This window comes from Salmo salar, chromosome 02 (assembly GCF_965601325.2).
Source record: "Salmo salar chromosome 02, fSalSal1, whole genome shotgun sequence".
NCBI lineage: Eukaryota > Metazoa > Chordata > Actinopteri > Salmoniformes > Salmonidae > Salmo > Salmo salar.
In genome coordinates, this window is record NC_138292.1 from 86,175,505 (window position 1) to 86,194,824 (window position 19,320).

Genomic DNA, 19,320 nt, shown 5'->3' on the forward strand with positions numbered 1-19,320 from the left:
AGTATTTTTAACGAGATCCTAATTGGTATGTTGAATTTGATGTTCCTTTTGATGGTGTCCATCCCTCCACCATCTCTCTGTCTCTCTCTCTCCAGGACCCGAGGAGTAAACACAAGTTTAAGGTCCATACCTACTCCAGCCCTACATTCTGTGACCACTGTGGATCTCTACTTTACGGGTTGATACACCAGGGCATGAAATGTGACCGTACGTAGCACTGTGTGTGTTGCTGTGAGACTGGACATATTGCTGTGTGTGTGTGTGTGTGTGTGTGTGTGGTGTGTGTGTGTGTGTTGCTGTGAGACTGGACATATTGCTGTGTGTGTGTGTGAGTTGTTGTGAGACTACATATTGGTGTGTGTGTGTGTGTTGCTGTGAGACTACATATTGCTGTGTGTGTTTATAGCAGAATACATATGTCTCCCAGTAACAGTAGCTGCTGTATGTGATACATACACCAACCCTGTAAGACAGTGACACCTAGTGGAATACAGCAGCTCTATGGTAATACCCTGTAACAGCCATAGAACTGGAGAGACATACAGCAGCTCTATGGTAATAACCTGTAACAGCCATAGAACTGGAGAGACATACAGCAGCTCTATGGTAATAACCTGTAACAGCCATAGAACTGGAGAGACATACAGCAGCTCTATGGTAATAACCTGTAACAGCCATAGAACTGGAGAGACATACAGCAGCTCTATGGTAATACCCTGTAACAGCCATAGAACTGGAGAGACATACAGCAGCTCTATGGTAATACCCTGTAACAGCCATAGAACTGGAGAGACATACAGCAGCTCTATGGTAATAACCTGTAACAGCCATAGAACTGACTGGAGATGCATACATACACTGAGTGTACAAAACATTAGGAACACCTTCCTAATATTGAGATTCACCCCGTTTTGCCGTCAGAACAGCCTCAATTCATCGGGTCATGGACTCTACAAGGTGTCGAAAGTGTTCCACAGGGATGCTGGCCCATGTTGACTCCAATACTTCCCACAATTGTATCAAGTTGGCTGGATGTCCTTTGGATGGTGGACTATTCTTGATACACACCGGGAAACTGTTGAGTGTGAAAAACCCAGCAACGTGGCAGTTCTTGATACAAACCGATGCGCCTGGCACCTACAACCTTACTGGCACCTACTACCTTACTGGCACCTACTACCTTACTGGCACCTACTACCGTACTGGCACCTACTACCGTACTGGCACCTACTACCTTACTGGCACCTACTACCTTACTGGCACCTACTACCGTACTGGCACCTACTACCTTACTGGCACCTACTACCGTACTGGCACCTACTACCTTACTGGCACCTACTACCTTACTGGCACCTACTACCTTACTGGCACCTACTACCGTACTGGCACCTACTACCGTACTGGCACCTACTACCTTACTGGCACCTACTACCTTACTGGCACCTACTACCTTACTGGCACCTACTACCGTACTGGCACCTACTACCGTACTGGCACCTACTACCTTACTGGCACCTACCACCTTACTGGCACCTACCACCGTACCCCGTTCAAAGACACTTAAATAGGTTTCTATCTCATTCACCCTCTGAATGGCACACACACACACACACACACACACACACACACACACACACACACACACACACACACACACACACACATACTCCATGTCTTAATGTTTCCAGGCTTAAAGATCCTTCTGTAACCCATCTCCTCCCCTTCATCTACACTGATTTGAAGTGGATTTAACAGGTGGCATCAATACGGGATCATAGTTTTCACTTGGTCAGTGTGTCATGGAAACAGCAGGTGTTCTTAATGTTTTGTCCACTCGGTGTCCAGCAGCTCTATGATCAAACCCTGTAACACAGTGCCTCCTTGTGGACAGAAACAGGAACTTCAATACATTACATCAAACAATTAAACAAAATCTTGTTTAATTGGCCTCAGATGCTCCATTTAAGATCTGGGTAGATGCAACACAGTGCCCCCCCCCCCCCACCCCCCCACCCCCCCACCTTAAACAGAGACTCTCAGTCAAAGCATGGGCCAAATATCCACCTCCCATCCCATATTTGAAAAAATCTAAATGATCAGTGATGAAATTCTGCGTCCTGGAAACAAAGTTCCTGGTTAGTCGTCATGGCTACGGTCTGTTGACAGACGCTACGGTCTGTCCATCAGAGATGGTATACTGTGTTAGAGAGACTCTACGGTCTGTCCATCAGAGGTGGTATACTGTGTTAGAGAGACTCTACGGTCTGTCCATCAGAGCTGGTATACTGTGTTAGAGAGAGACGCTACGGTCTGTCCATCAGAGATGGTATACTGTGTTAGAGAGAGACTCTACGGTCTGTCCATCAGAGATGGTATACTGTGTTAGAGAGAGACTCTACGGTCTGTCCATCAGAGATGGTATACTGTGTTGGAGAGAGACTCTACGGTCTGTCCATCAGAGATGGTATACTGTGTTGGAGAGAGACTCTACGGTCTGTCCATCAGAGATGGTATACTGTGTTAGAGAGAGACTCTACGGTCTGTCCATCAGAGATGGTATACTGTGTTGGAGAGAGACTCTACGGTCTGTCCATCAGAGATGGTATACTGTGTTGGAGAGAGACTCTACGGTCTGTCCATCAGAGATGGTATACTGTGTTGGAGAGAGACTCTACGGTCTGTCCATCAGAGATGATATACTGTGTTGGAGAGAGACTCTACGGTCTGTCCATCAGAGATGGTATACTGTGTTGGAGAGAGACTCTACGGTCTGTCCATCAGAGATGGTATACTGTGTTAGAGAGAGACTCTACGGTCTGTCCATCAGAGATGGTATACTGTGTTAGAGAGAGACTCTACGGTCTGTCCATCAGAGATGATATACTGTGTTGGAGAGAGACTCTACGGTCTGTCCATCAGAGATGGTATACTGTGTTGGAGAGAGACTGTCTGTCCATCAGAGATGGTATACTGTGTTGAGAGACTCTACGGTCTGTCCATCAGAGATGGTATACTGTGTTGAGAGACTCTACGGTCTGTCCATCAGAGATGGTATACTGTGTTAGAGAGAGACTCTACGGTCTGTCCATCAGAGATGATATACTGTGTTGGAGAGAGACTCTACGGTCTGTCCATCAGAGATGGTATACTGTGTTGGAGAGAGACTCTACGGTCTGTCCATCAGAGATGATATACTGTGTTGGAGAGAGACTCTACGGTCTGTCCATCAGAGATGATATACTGTGTTGGAGAGAGACTCTACGGTCTGTCCATCAGAGATGGTATACTGTGTTGGAGAGAGACTCTACGGTCTGTCCATCAGAGGTGGTATACTGTGTTGAGAGACTCTACGGTCTGTCCATCAGAGATGGTATACTGTGTTGGAGAGAGACTCTACGGTCTGTCCATCAGAGATGGTATACTGTGTTGGAGAGAGACTCTACGGTCTGTCCATCAGAGATGGTATACTGTGTTGAGAGACTCTACGGTATGTCCATCAGAGATGATATACTGTGTTAGAGAGACTCTACGGTCTGTCCATCAGAGATGGTATACTGTGTTAGAGAGAGACTCTACGGTCTGTCCATCAGAGATGGTATACTGTGTTGGAGAGAGACTCTACGGTCTGTCCATCAGAGATGGTATACTGTGTTAGAGAGAGACTCTACGGTCTGTCCATCAGAGATGGTATACTGTGTTGGAGAGAGACTCTACGGTCTGTCCATCAGAGATGATATACTGTGTTGGAGAGAGACTCTACGGTCTGTCCATCAGAGATGATATACTGTGTTGGAGAGAGACTCTACGGTCTGTCCATCAGAGATGGTATACTGTGTTGGAGAGAGACTCTACGGTCTGTCCATCAGAGGTGGTATACTGTGTTGAGAGACTCTACGGTCTGTCCATCAGAGATGGTATACTGTGTTGGAGAGAGACTCTACGGTCTGTCCATCAGAGATGGTATACTGTGTTGGAGAGAGACTCTACGGTCTGTCCATCAGAGATGGTATACTGTGTTGAGAGACTCTACGGTATGTCCATCAGAGATGATATACTGTGTTAGAGAGACTCTACGGTCTGTCCATCAGAGATGGTATACTGTGTTAGAGAGAGACTCTACGGTCTGTCCATCAGAGATGGTATACTGTGTTGGAGAGAGACTCTACGGTCTGTCCATCAGAGATGGTATACTGTGTTAGAGAGAGACTCTACGGTCTGTCCATCAGAGATGGTATACTGTGTTGAGAGACTCTACGGTCTGTCCATCAGAGATGGTATACTGTGTTGAGAGACTCTACGGTCTGTCCATCAGAGATGGTATACTGTGTTGAGAGACTCTACGGTCTGTCCATCAGAGATGGTATACTGTGTTGAGAGACTCTACGGTCTGTCCATCAGAGATGGTATACTGTGTTGAGAGACTCTACGGTCTGTCCATCAGAGATGGTATACTGTGTTGAGAGACTCTACGGTCTGTCCATCAGAGATGATATACTGTGTTGGAGAGAGACGCTACGGTCTGTCCATCAGAGATGGTATACTGTGTTAGAAAGAGACTCTACGGTCTGTCCATCAGAGATGGTATACTGTGTTGGAGAGAGACTCTACGGTCTGTCCATCAGAGATGGTATACTCTGTTAGAGAGAGACTCTACGGTCTGTCCATCAGAGATGGTATACTGTGTTGGAGAGAGACTCTACGGTCTGTCCATCAGAGATGGTATACTGTGTTGGAGAGAGACTCTACGGTCTGTCCATCAGAGATGGTATACTGTGTTAGAGAGAGACTCTACGGTCTGTCCATCAGAGATGGTATACTGTGTTGAGAGACTCTACGGTCTGTCCATCAGAGATGGTATACTGTGTTGAGAGGACTAGGCTTAATATCTGTTCTGAAATTCCTGTTTTCTCTTTAATGTTTTCAATGAGGAAAATGCATGATTGGAATTTGGTTTGATTTCTGAATTGAAATGGAATTGACCCGTGTGTGTGTGTGTGTGTGTGTGTGTGTGTGTGTGTGTGTGTGTGTGTGTGTGTGTGTGTGTGTGTGTGTGTGTGTGTGTGTGTGTGTGTGTGTGTGTGTGTGTGTGTGTGTGTGTGTGTGTGTGTGTGTGTGTGTGTGTGTGTGTGTGTGTGTTTCTCTCTCTCTAGATTGTATGATGAACATCCATAACCGGTGTGTGTCTAACGTTCCCAGTCTGTGTGGAACAGACCACACTGAGAGGAGAGGACGCATCCAGATCACCGCAGATATCAAGGACAACAAACTCACCGTCTACAGTGAGTGTATATGCGCCCCCACACACACAGGAAACACTCCCTGCACCGACTCATTAACCCCTTAGAGTGGTGGATTGACACACCAGTGCATCAGTCTAAGTTCCATAACAAAACAATCCCCATCAGAGTCTTTGTTTAAACTAGAGATATCTGTTTGTTTGCTTCTCAATCCACAACATCTGCAGTGAAAGGTGACAGTTAGAGCGATGTTTGTCAGTCTGAGACATCCCGAATATCGGCCTTCACACGAAAACGTCTGTAGCGTCCGAACAGTTTGACCTACTGAAATACTCTATGGGAAGGGGAGACTCACAGGACCGTGTTCTCCGTTTAGCTCTACGACCCCCACAGGACCGTGTTCTCCGTTTAGCTCTACGGCCCCCACAGGACCGTGTTCTCCGTTTAGCTCTACGACTCCCACAGGACCGTGTTCTCCCTTTAGCTCTACGGCCCCACAGGACCGTGTTCTCCCTTTAGCTCTACGGCCCCACAGGACCGTGTTCTCCCTTTAGCTCTACGACCCCCACAGGACCGTGTTCTCCCTTTAGCTCTACGGCCCCCACAGGACCGTGTTCTCCCTTTAGCTCTACGACCCCCACAGGACCGTGTTCTCCGTTTAGCTCTACGGCCCCCACAGGACCGTGTTCTCCCTTTAGCTCTACGACCCCCACAGGACCGTGTTCTCCCTTTAGCTCTACGACCCCCACAGGACCGTGTTCTCCCTTTAGCTCTACGACCCCCACAGGACCGTGTTCTCCCTTTAGCTCTACGGCCCCCACAGGACCGTGTTCTCCCTTTAGCTCTACGGCCCCACAGGACCGTGTTCTCCGTTTAGCTCTACGACCCCCACAGGACCGTGTTCTCCCTTTAGCTCTACGACCCCCACAGGACCGTGTTCTCCCTTTAGCTCTACGACCCCCACAGGACCGTGTTCTCCGTTTAGCTCTACGACCCCCACAGGACCGTGTTCTCCGTTTAGCTCTACGGCCCCCACAGGTGTCAGGAGACTCATCTGAAGTCTGTACCGTCCATGTGCCAACGTTTGTTTGGTAGCGTCCGAACCGTTTGGGCTACAAACTAATGGGAGGCCACTGTGGAAAGGGGAGATTTTCATGAACAGAATGGCCCCCCCAGAATCCCCACACACACCACACACACACACACACACACACACACACACACACACACACACACACACACACAAGTTCGACCTCCACAAGTGTCACCGGACTCGTCTGAAGGTAACCAGTACCGTTTTTTTTTAAACGAATGGAAGTTTAAAGGTAGTTTTGTGCCGACCCAGAAAAAGGGTTAAATATTTCTCCTAGATTTAGGACAGACACTTCAAAACCTTGTTTCTTATGATACATTTTTTTGACTGTCGTTTTTGCCATTTCTGAATGTGTTTCTATGGGCTATAGTCGTAAAGGCCTAAATCTAGGATTTATCTATATATTTTCTGGGGGGGGGGTACCTAAAGGGGTCCTACAATTCAGCTAACTGATCTATGGTATGACCATCTTAAACAATTCCATATGTCACCTCAGCACCCCTCCCTCCCCGAACGTCTTAGACCCTGAAGAATTAACAAGCAGGGTGGGGCTTTAAACTGGAGACCTGAGTCTTGTTCGGAGGGGGGGTGTGTGTGTGTGTGTGTGTGTGTGTGTGTGTGTGTGTGTGTGTGTGTGTGTGTGGGTGTGTGTGTGTGTGTGTGTGTGGTGTGTGTGTGTGTGTGTGTGTGTGAGTGATGGGGCGATGGGGCGGAACTGGAAAGTCCATTATTTGATCAATGACCCAACGATTGACCCACATCTCCGGAACACTCGGCTCTCCCAGAGAAGAGAATTGATTGTTCTGTACTGACTAACTAAACTGGTGGTAAGTGTTAACAAATGGAGCATTCAGAACCAAGTAGAGATAGAAAGAGCTGTTTAGAGAGGGAGAGAGAAGGGGGAGAGGGAGCTGTTCAGGGATAGAGAGGGGGGGTAGAGAGAGACCTGTTCAGGATGGACAGCTATATAGCTGTTGAGCTAGAGAGAGAGAGAGCTGTTGAGCTAGACAGAGAGAGCTGTTGAGCTAGACAGAGAGAGCTGTTGAGCTAGACAGAGAGAGCTGTTGAGCTAGACAGAGAGAGCTGTTGAGCTAGAGAGAGAGCTGTTGAGCTAGAGAGAGAGCTGTTGAGCTAGAGAGAGAGAGAGCTGTTGAGCTAGAGAGAGAGAGAGCTGTTGAGCTAGAGAGAGCTGTTGAGCTAGAGAGAGAGCTGTTGAGAGAGAGCTGTTGAGCTAGAGAGAGAGAGCTGTTGAGCTAGAGAGAGAGAGCTGTTGAGCTAGAGAGAGAGAGCTGTTGAGCTAGAGAGAGAGAGCTGTTGAGCTAGAGAGAGAGAGCTGTTGAGCTAGAGAGAGAGAGAGCTGTTGAGCTAGAAAGAGAGAGCTGTTGAGCTAGAGAGAGCGAGCTGTTGAGCAAGAGAGAGCTGTTGCGGTAGAGAGGGGGAGAGAGAGCGAGAGAGAGCTGTTGCGGTAAAGAGAGAGCTGTTGAGCTAGAGGCAGAGAGCTGTTGCGCTAGAGAGCAAGAGAGAGCTGTTGCGGTAGAGAGGGGGAGAGAGAGCGAGAGAGAGCTGTTGAGCTAGAGGCAGAGAGCTGTTGAGCTAGAGAGAGCGAGCTGTTGCGCAAGAGAGAGCTGTTGCGGTAGAGAGAGCTGTTGAGCTCAGAGAGCTGTTGAGCTAGAGAGCAAGAGAGAGAGCTGTTGAGCTAGAGAGAGAGAGAGAGAGCTGTTGAGCTAGAGAGAGCTGTGTTGCTGTACCCTGGCCTGCTGTGTTACTGTGTTGCTGTACTCTGGCCTGCTGTGATGCTGTACCCTGGCCTGCTGTGTTACTGTGTTGCTGTACCCTGGCCTGCTGTGTTATTGTGTTGCTGTTCCCTGGCCTACTGTGTTACTGTACCTCGGCCTACTGTGTTACTGTACCCTGGCCTGCTGTGTTACTGTACCCCTGGCCTGCTGTGTTACTGTACCCTGGCCTGCTGTGTTACTGTACCCTGGCCTGCTGTGTAACTGTTACTGTACCTCGGTCTACTGTGTTACTGTACCCTGGCCTGCTGTGTAACTGTTACTGTACCTCGGTCTACTGTGTTACTGTACCCTGGCCTGCTGTGTTGCTGTACCCTGGCCTGCTGTGTTGCTGTACCCTGGCCTGCTGTGTTGCTGTACCCTGGCCTGCTGTGTTGCTGTACCCTGGCCTGCTGTGTTACTGTACCCTGGCCTGCTGTGTTGCTGTACCCTGGCCTGCTGTGTTGCTGTACCCTGGCCTGCTGTGTTGCTGTACCCTGGCCTGCTGTGTTACTGTACCCTGGCCTGCTGTGATGCTCTACCCTGGCCTGCTGTGTTACTGTACCCTGGCCTGCTGTGTTACTGTACCCTGGCCTGCTGTGTTACTGTACCCTGGCCTGCTGTGTTACTGTACCCTGGCCTGCTGTGTTACTGTACCCTGGCCTGCTGTGTTACTGTACCCTGGCCTGCTGTGTTGCTGTACCCTGGCCTGCTGTGTTACTGTACCCTGGCCTTCTGTGTTACTGTACCCTGGCCTGCTGTGTTGCTGTACCCTGGCCGCTGTGTTACTGTACCCTGGCCTGCTGTGTTACTGTACCCTGGCCTGCTGTGTTGCTGTACCCTGGCCTGCTGTGTTGCTGTACCCTGGCCGCTGTGTTACTGTACCCTGGCCTGCTGTGTTACTGTACCCTGGCCTGCTGTGTTGCTGTACCCTGGCCTGCTGTGTTACTGTACCCTGGCCTTCTGTGTTACTGTACACTGATTACTGATTATTGATCTTTGAACAGCAGTAGTGGACAGATGTAGTGGTTCTGGATTGTGTTTGGAGCTAAATAGTTTATTGATTTTAAATTCCCCTGCTGGTGGTTTTATTCAACCTGTCAGATATACAAACAGAGATGAATGTTTTCTTCAATCACTCTCATTGAGCAGCCCTCTCTCCATCCTCTCAAAGCAGCAATACAGTAGACAGTTCATTTCATTTGAATTACAGTTTGAGAGAGGGAGAGAGCGAGAGAGAGCGCGGTTGAGCTAGAGAGCAAGAGAGAGCTGTTGAGCTAGAGAGAGAGAGCTGTTGAGCAAGAGAGCTGTTGAGCTAGAGAGAGAGAGCTGTTGAGCTAGAGAGCAAGAGAGAGCTGTTGAGCTAGAGAGAGGGAGCTGTTGTGGTAGAGAGAGAGAGCTGTTGAGCTAGAGAGCAAGAGAGAGCTGTTGAGCTAGAGAGCAAGAGAGAGCTGTTGAGCTAGAGAGCAAGAGAGAGCTGTTGAGCTAGAGAGCAAGAGAGAGCTGTTGAGCTAGAGAGCAAGAGAGAGCTGTTGAGCTAGAGAGCAAGAGAGAGCTGTTGAGCTAGAGAGCAAGAGAGAGCTGTTGAGCTAGAGAGCAAGAGAGAGCTGTTGAGCTAGAGAGCAAGAGGGAGCTGTTGAGCTAGAGAGCAAGAGGGAGCTGTTGAGCTAGAGAGCTGTTGTGGTAGAGAGAGAGCTGTTGAGCTAGAGAGAGACAGCTGTTGTGGTAGAGAGAGAGAGCTGTTGTGGTAGAGAGAGAGAGCTGTTGTGCTAGAGAGAGAGAGAGAGAGAGCTGTTGAGCTAGAGAGAGAGAGAGCTGTTGTGGTAGAGAGAGAGAGCTGTTGAGCTAGAGAGCTGTTGTGGTAGAGAGAGAGAGCTGTTGTGGTAGAGAGAGAGAGCTGTTGTGGTAGAAAGAGAGAGCTGTTGAGCTAGAGAGAGAGAGAGCTGTTGCGGTAGAGACAGAGCTGTTGAGGTGGAGAGAGGTTTTGAGCTAGAGAGAGAGCTGTTGAGCTAGAGAGAGCGCTGTTGCGGTAGAGAGAGAGAGCGCTGTTGTGGTAGAGAGAGAGAGCGCTGTTGCGGTAGAGAGAGAGAGCTGTTGCGGTAGAGAGAGAGAGCTGTTGAGCTAGAGAGAGAGAGAGAGAGAGAGAGAGAGCTGTTGCGGTAGAGAGAGAGAGCTGTTGAGCTAGAGAGAGCTGTTGCGGTAGAGAGAGAGAGCTGTTGAGCTAGAGAGAGAGCGAGAGAGAGCTGTTGAGCTAGAGAGAGAGCGAGAGAGAGCTGTTGAGCTAGAGCGAGAGAGAGCTGTTGAGCTAGAGCTAGAGAGAGAGAGCTGTTGAGCTAGAGAGAGAGAGCTGTTGCGGTAGAGAGAGCTGTTGAGTTTGACAATTTAACTATTTATCTTTATCCTCTCCCTCCTTTCCTCCCTCCCCCTCTCCCTCCTTTCCTCCCTCCCCTTCTCCCTCCTCTCCTCCCCTCACTCCTCCGCTCTCCAGTCCAGGAGGCTTGTAACCTGGTCCCCATGGACCCTAACGGTCTGTCTGACCCCTACGTGAAGCTCAAACTCATCCCCGACCCCAAGAGTGACACCAAGCAGAAGACCAAGACCATCAAGTGTAACCTGAACCCCACCTGGAATGAGACCTTCACATTGTGAGAAATCTCTACTCTTTATAATATCTTTGTTATACAGACCATCACATTTAGAGATATATTTCATGTTTATGTCTTTGGTTATAAAAATCAAATGGTGCGATATCTCCTGTGTTTATAATATCTTTGTTATACAGACCATCACATTTTAGAGATATATTTCATGTTTATGTCTGGTTATAAAAATCAAATGATGCGATATCTCCTGTGTTTATAATATCTTTGTTGTAGAACCCTTAGAGTTGGGAGAGCTCTAGACTTGACATTATCTTTGTTTTAAAGGAGATCCAGGCAACACACAGATAAACATACAGTAGAAAAGGTTGTGTTACACTTTGTTTCTCTTCCTCCTCCCTTCTGTGGTGCTGTGATGGAGTCTGATAAGATCTCTGATCTGTCTGGTGTGTAGTCTCTGTTGGTCATCAGTAGTTAGCTGGTTGTAGTTGATCGGTACCACATCATCATCAGTAGTTAGCTGGTTGTAGTTGATCGGTACCACATCATCAGTAGTTAGCTGGTTGTAGTTGATCGGTACCACATCATCAGTAGTTAGCTGGTTGTAGTTGATCGGTACCACATCATCATCAGTAGTTAGTTGGTTGTAGTTGATTGGTACCACATCATCAGTAGTTAGTTGGTTGTAGTTGATCGGTACCACATCATCATCAGTAGTTAGTTGGTTGTAGTTGATTGGTACCACATCATCATCAGTAGTTAGCTGGTTGTAGTTGATCGGTACCACATCATCAGTAGTTAGCTGGTTGTAGTTGATCGGTACCACATCATCAGTAGTTAGCTGGTTGTAGTTGATCGGTACCACATCATCATCAGTAGTTAGTTGGTTGTAGTTGATCGGTACCACATCATCAGTAGTTAGCTGGTTGTAGTTGATCGGTACCACATCATCAGTAGTTAGCTGGTTGTAGTTGATCGGTACCACATCATCAGTAGTTAGCTGGTTGTAGTTGATCGGTACCACATCATCATCAGTAGTTAGTTGGTTGTAGTTGATTGGTACCACATCATCAGTAGTTAGTTGGTTGTAGTTGATCGGTACCACATCATCATCAGTAGTTAGTTGGTTGTAGTTGATTGGTACCACATCATCATCAGTAGTTAGCTGGTTGTAGTTGATCGGTACCACATCATCAGTAGTTAGCTGGTTGTAGTTGATCGGTACCACATCATCAGTAGTTAGCTGGTTGTAGTTGATCGGTACCACATCATCATCAGTAGTTAGTTGGTTGTAGTTGATCGGTACCACATCATCAGTAGTTAGCTGGTTGTAGTTGATCGGTACCACATCATCAGTAGTTAGCTGGTTGTAGTTGATCGGTACCACATCATCATCAGTAGTTAGTTGGTTGTAGTTGATCGGTACCACATCATCATCAGTAGTTAGTTGGTTGTAGTTGATTGGTACCACATCATCAGTAGTTAGCTGGTTGTAGTTGATCGGTACCACATCATCAGTAGTTAGCTGGTTGTAGTTGATCGGTACCACATCATCATCAGTACTTAGTTGGTTGTAGTTGATCGGTACCACATCATCAGTAGTTAGCTGGTTGTAGTTGATTGGTACCACATCATCATCAGTAGTTAGCTGGTTGTAGTTGATCGGTACCACATCATCAGTAGTTGGTTGGTTGTAGTTGATCGGTACCACATCATCATCAGTAGTTAGTTGGTTGTAGTTGATCGGTACCACATCATCAGTAGTTAGCTGGTTGTAGTTGATCGGTACCACATCATCATCGGAGGGGTAGTTGAGGCCCCTCGTGAGTGGTTGTAGTTGATCGGTACCCACATCATCAGTAGTTAGCTGGTTGTAGTTGATGGTACCACATCATCATCAGTAGTTAGCTGGTTGTAGTTGATCGGTACCACATCATCAGTAGTTAGCTGGTTGTAGTTGATCGGTACCACATCATCAGTAGTTAGCTGGTTGTAGTTGATCGGTACCACATCATCATCAGTAGTTAGTTGGTTGTAGTTGATCGGTACCACATCATCAGTAGTTAGCTGGTTGTAGTTGATCGGTACCACATCATCAGTAGTTAGCTGGTTGTAGTTGATCGGTACCACATCATCATCAGTAGTTAGTTGGTTGTAGTTGATCGGTACCACATCATCATCAGTAGTTAGCTGGTTGTAGTTGATTGGTACCACATCATCAGTAGTTAGCTGGTTGTAGTTGATCGGTACCACATCATCAGTAGTTAGCTGGTTGTAGTTGATCGGTACCACATCATCATCAGTAGTTAGTTGGTTGTAGTTGATCGGTACCACATCATCAGTAGTTAGCTGGTTGTAGTTGATTGGTACCACATCATCATCAGTAGTTAGCTGGTTGTAGTTGATCGGTACCACATCATCAGTAGTTAGTTGGTTGTAGTTGATCGGTACCACATCATCATCAGTAGTTAGCTGGTTGTAGTTGATCGGTACCACATCATCAGTAGTTAGCTGGTTGTAGTTGATCGGTACCACATCATCATCAGTAGTTAGCTGGTTGTAGTTGATCGGTACCACATCATCAGTAGTTAGCTGGTTGTAGTTGATTGGTACCACATCATCATCAGTAGTTAGCTGGTTGTAGTTGATCGGTACCACATCATCATCAGTAGTTAGCTGGTTGTAGTTGATCGGTACCACATCATCATCAGTAGTTAGCTGGTTGTAGTTGATCGGTACCTCATCATCATCAGTAGTTAGCTGGTTGTAGTTGATTGGTACCACATCATCAGTAGTTAGCTGGTTGTAGTTGATCGGTACCACATCATCAGTAGTTAGCTGGTTGTAGTTGATCGGTACCACATCATCATCAGTAGTTAGTTGGTTGTAGTTGATCGGTACCACATCATCTCAGTAGTTAGCTGGTTGTAGTTGATCGGTACCACATCATCATCAGTAGTTAGCTGGTTGTAGTTGATTGGTACCACATCATCAGTAGTTAGTTGGTTGTAGTTGATCGGTACCACATCATCAGTAGTTAGCTGGTTGTAGTTGATCGGTACCACATCATCATCAGTAGTTGGTTGGTTGTAGTTGATCGGTACCACATCATCAGTAGTTAGCTGGTTGTAGTTGATCGGTACCACATCATCATCAGTAGTTAGCTGGTTGTAGTTGATCGGTACCACATCATCAGTAGTTAGTTGGTTGTAGTTGATTGGTACCACATCATCAGTAGTTAGCTGGTTGTAGTTGATCGGTACCACATCATCATCAGTAGTTAGCTGGTTGTAGTTGATCGGTACCACATCATCAGTAGTTAGCTGGTTGTAGTTGATCGGTACCACATCATCAGTAGTTAGCTGGTTGTAGTTGATCGGTACCACATCATCATCATCAGTAGTTAGTTGGTTGTAGTTGATCGGTACCACATCATCATCAGTAGTTAGCTGGTTGTAGTTGATTGGTACCACATCATCATCAGTAGTTAGCTGGTTGTAGTTGATCGGTACCACATCATCAGTAGTTAGCTGGTTGTAGGTGATCGGTACCACATCATCAGTAGTTAGCTGGTTGTAGTTGATTGGTACCACATCATCATCAGTAGTTAGCTGGTTGTAGTTGATCGGTACCACATCTCATCAGTAGTTAGTTGGTTGTAGTTGATCGGTACCACATCATCAGTAGTTAGCTGGTTGTAGTTGATCGGTACCACATCATCATCAGTAGTTAGCTGGTTGTAGTTGATTGGTACCACATCATCAGTAGTTAGCTGGTTGTAGTTGATCGGTACCACATCATCTCAGTAGTTAGCTGGTTGTAGTTGATCGGTACCACATCATCATCAGTAGTTAGCTGGTTGTAGTTGATCGGTACCACATCATCATCAGTAGTTAGCTGGTTGTAGTTGATTGGTACCACATCATCAGTAGTTAGTTGGTTGTAGTTGATCGGTACCACATCATCAGTAGTTAGCTGGTGGTAGTTGATCGGTACCACATCATCATCAGTAGTTAGCTGGTTGTAGTTGATCGGTACCACATCATCAGTAGTTAGCTGGTTGTAGTTGATTGGTACCACATCATCATCAGTAGTTAGCTGGTTGTAGTTGATCGGTACCACATCATCAGTAGTTAGTTGGTTGTAGTTGATCGGTACCACATCATCATCAGTAGTTAGCTGGTTGTAGTTGATCGGTACCACATCATCATCAGTAGTTAGTTGGTTGTAGTTGATCGGTACCACATCATCAGTAGTTAGCTGGTTGTATTTGATTGGTACCACATCATCATCAGTAGTTAGCTGGTTGTAGTTGATTGGTACCACATCATCATCAGTAGTTAGCTGGTTGTAGTTGATCGGTACCACATCATCATCAGTAGTTAGTTGGTTGTAGTTGATCGGTACCACATCATCATCAGTAGTTAGCTGGTTGTAGTTGATTGGTACCACATCATCAGTAGTTAGCTGGTTGTAGTTGATTGGTACCACATCATCAGTAGTTAGCTGGTTGTAGTTGATCGGTACCACATCATCATCAGTAGTTAGTTGGTTGTAGTTGATCGGTACCACATCATCAGTAGTTAGCTGGTTGTAGTTGATCGGTACCACATCATCATCAGTAGTTAGCTGGTTGGTTGTAGTTGATCGGTACATCATCATCATCAGTAGTTAGCTGGTTGTAGTTGATCGGTACCACATCATCAGTAGTTAGCTGGTTGTAGTTGATTGGTACCACATCATCATCAGTAGTTAGCTGGTTGTAGTTGATCGGTACCACATCATCAGTAGTTAGCTGGTTGTAGTTGATTGCTACCACATCATCATCAGTAGTTAGCTGGTTGTAGTTGATCGGTACCACATCATCAGTAGTTAGCTGGTTGTAGTTGATTGGTACCACATCATCATCAGTAGTTAGCTGGTTGTAGTTGATCGGTACCTCATCATCATCAGTAGTTAGCTGGTTGTAGTTGATCGGTACCACATCATCAGTAGTTAGCTGGTTGTAGTTGATCGGTACCACATCATCATCATCAGTAGTTAGTTGGTTGTAGTTGATCGGTACCACATCATCATCAGTAGTTAGCTGGTTGTAGTTGATTGGTACCACATCATCATCAGTAGTTAGCTGGTTGTAGTTGATCGGTACCACATCATCAGTAGTTAGCTGGTTGTAGGTGATTGGTACCACATCATCAGTAGTTAGCTGGTTGTAGTTGATTGGTACCACATCATCATCAGTAGTTAGCTGGTTGTAGTTGATCGGTACCCACATCATCAGTAGTTAGCTGGTTGTAGTTGATCGGTACCACATCATCAGTAGTTAGCTGGTTGTAGTTGATCGGTACCACATCATCATCAGTAGTTAGCTGGTTGTAGTTGATTGGTACCACATCATCAGTAGTTAGCTGGTTGTAGTTGATCGGTACCACATCATCATCAGTAGTTAGCTGGTTGTAGTTGATCGGTACCACATCATCATCAGTAGTTAGTTGGTTGTAGTTGATCGGTACCACATCATCATCAGTAGTTAGCTGGTTGTAGTTGATTGGTACCACATCATCAGTAGTTACGCCCCCTCTGGTTGTAGTTGATCGGTACCACATCATCATCAGTAGTTAGCTGGTTGTAGTTGATCGGTACCACATCATCAGTAGTTAGCTGGTTGTAGTTGATTGGTACCACATCATCAGTAGTTAGTTGGTTGTAGTTGATCGGTACCACATCATCAGTAGTTAGCTGGTTGTAGTTGATCGGTACCACATCATCATCAGTAGTTAGCTGGTTGTAGTTGATCGGTACCACATCATCATCAGTAGTTAGCTGGTTGTAGTTGATTGGTACCACATCATCATCAGTAGTTAGTTGGTTGTAGTTGATCGGTACCACATCATCATCAGTAGTTAGCTGGTGGTAGTTGATTGGTACCACATCATCATCAGTAGTTAGCTGGTTGTAGTTGATCGGTACCACATCATCAGTAGTTAGTTGGTTGTAGTTGATTGGTACCACATCATCAGTAGTTAGCTGGTTGTAGTTGATCGGTACCACATCATCAGTAGTTAGCTGGTTGTAGTTGATCGGTACCACATCATCATCAGTAGTTAGCTGGTTGTAGTTGATCGGTACCACATCATCATCAGTAGTTAGCTGGTTGTAGTTGATTGGTACCACATCATCATCAGTAGTTAGTTGGTTGTAGTTGATCGGTACCACATCATCATCAGTAGTTAGCTGGTTGTAGTTGATCGGTACCACATCATCAGTAGTTAGCTGGTTGTAGTTGATTGGTACCACATCATCATTAGTAGTTAGCTGGTTGTAGTTGATCGGTACCACATCATCATCAGTAGTTAGTTGGTTGTAGTTGATCGGTACCACATCATCATCAGTAGTTAGCTGGTTGTAGTTGATCGGTACCACATCATCAGTAGTTAGCTGGTTGTAGTTGATTGGTACCACAATATAATCAGTAGTTAGCTGGTTGTAGTTGATCGGTACCACATCATCATCAGTAGTTAGTTGGTTGTAGTTGATCGGTACCACATCATCATCAGTAGTTAGCTGGTTATAGTTGATCGGTACCACATCATCAGTAGTTAGCTGGTTGTAGTTGATCGGTACCACATCATCAGTAGTTAGTTGGTTGTAGTTGATCGCTACCACATCATCATCAGTAGTTAGCTGGTTGTAGTTGATCGGTACCACATCATCAGTAGTTAGCTGGTTGTAGTTGATTGGTACCACATAATCAGTAGTTAGCTGGTTGTAGTTGATCGGTACCACATCATCAGTAGTTAGCTGGTTGTAGTTGATCGGTACCACATCATCAGTAGTTAGCTGGTTGTAGTTGATTGGTACCACATCATCATCAGTAGTTAGCTGGTTGTAGTTGATTGGTACCACATCATCATCAGTAGTTAGTTGGATGTAGTTGATCGGTACCACATCATCATCAGTAGTTAGCTGGTTGTAGTTGATCGGTACCACATCATCAGTAGTTAGCTGGTTGTAGTTGATTGGTACCACATCATCATCAGTAGTTAGCTGGTTGTAGTTGATCGGTACCACATCATCATCAGTAGTTAGTTGGTTGTAGTTCATCGGTACCACATCATCATCAGTAGTTAGCTGGTTGTAGTTGATCGGTACCACATCATCAGTAGTTAGCTGGTTGTAGTATATTGGTACCACATCATCATCAGTCCCTGTAGCTCAGTTGGTAGAGCATGGTGTTTGCAACGCCAGGGTTGTGGGTTCGATTCCCACGGGGGGCCAGCACAAAAAAAAAAAAAATGTATGAAATGAAATGTATGCATTCACTACTGTAAGTCGCTCTGGATAAGAGCGTCTGCTAAATGACGAAAATGTAAATGAAAATGTCATCATCAGTAGTTAGCTGGTTGTAGTTGATCGGTACCACATCATCATCAGTAGTTAGTTGGTTGTAGTTGATCGGTACCACATCATCATCAGTAGTTAGCTGGTTGTAGTTGATTGGTACCACATCATCATCAGTAGTTAGCTGGTTGTAGTTGATTGGTACCACATCATCAGTAGTTAGTTGGTTGTAGTTGATCGGTACCACATCATCAGTAGTTAGCTGGTTGTAGTTGATCGGTACCACATCATCATCAGTAGTTGGTTGGTTGTAGTTGATCGGTACCACATCATCAGTAGTTAGCTGGTTGTAGTTGATCGGTACCACATCATCATCAGTAGTTAGCTGGTTGTAGTTGATCGGTACCACATCATCAGTAGTTAGTTGGTTGTAGTTGATTGGTACCACATCATCAGTAGTTAGCTGGTTGTAGTTGATCGGTACCACATCATCATCAGTAGTTAGCTGGTTGTAGTTGATCGGTACCACATCATCAGTAGTTAGCTGGTTGTAGTTGATCGGTACCACATCATCAGTAGTTAGCTGGTTGTAGTTGATCGGTACCACATCATCATCATCAGTAGTTAGTTGGTTGTAGTTGATCGGTACCACATCATCATCAGTAGTTAGCTGGTTGTAGTTGATTGGTACCACATCATCATCAGTAGTTAGCTGGTTGTAGTTGATCGGTACCACATCATCAGTAGTTAGCTGGTTGTAGGTGATTGGTACCACATCATCAGTAGTTAGCTGGTTGTAGTTGATTGGTACCACATCATCTTCAGTAGTTAGCTGGTTGTAGTTGATCGGTACCACATCATCAGTAGTTAGTTGGTTGTAGTTGATCGGTACCACATCATCAGTAGTTAGCTGGTTGTAGTTGATCGGTACCACATCATCATCAGTAGTTAGCTGGTTGTAGTTGATTGGTACCACATCATCAGTAGTTAGCTGGTTGTAGTTGATCGGTACCACATCATCATCAGTAGTTAGCTGGTTGTAGTTGATCGGTACCACATCATCAGTAGTTAGCTGGTTGTAGTTGATTGGTACCACATCATCATCAGTAGTTAGCTGGTTGTAGTTGATCGGTACCACATCATCATCAGTAGTTAGTTGGTTGTAGTTGATCGGTACCACATCATCATCAGTAGTTAGCTGGTTGTAGTTGATCGGTACCACATCATCAGTAGTTAGCTGGTTGTAGTTGATTGGTACCACAATATAATCAGTAGTT

General features: G+C 45.8%; 1 protein-coding gene and 1 non-coding gene across 3 annotated transcripts in view; both read left to right on the forward strand.

The window, feature by feature from the left end:
* The window catches only part of LOC106594520 (protein kinase C beta type), a 97,402-nt gene that overhangs the window by 48,651 nt on the left and 29,431 nt on the right, over positions 1-19,320 (forward strand). For both annotated transcript variants that reach the window (XR_014382273.1, XM_045711386.2), the window contains exons 4-6: positions 96-207; positions 5,151-5,279; positions 10,591-10,747. Coding sequence is in view for 1 of the 2 variants with exons in the window: in XM_045711386.2 (XP_045567342.1) it covers positions 96-207; positions 5,151-5,279; positions 10,591-10,747 (398 nt within the window). In the remaining variant the exon portion in view is untranslated. The remainder of the gene's footprint in view (positions 1-95; positions 208-5,150; positions 5,280-10,590; positions 10,748-19,320) is intronic.
* On the forward strand, positions 17,907-17,979 carry trnaa-ugc (transfer RNA alanine (anticodon UGC)). The gene has a single exon. It is a non-coding gene; the product is annotated as a tRNA-Ala (tRNA).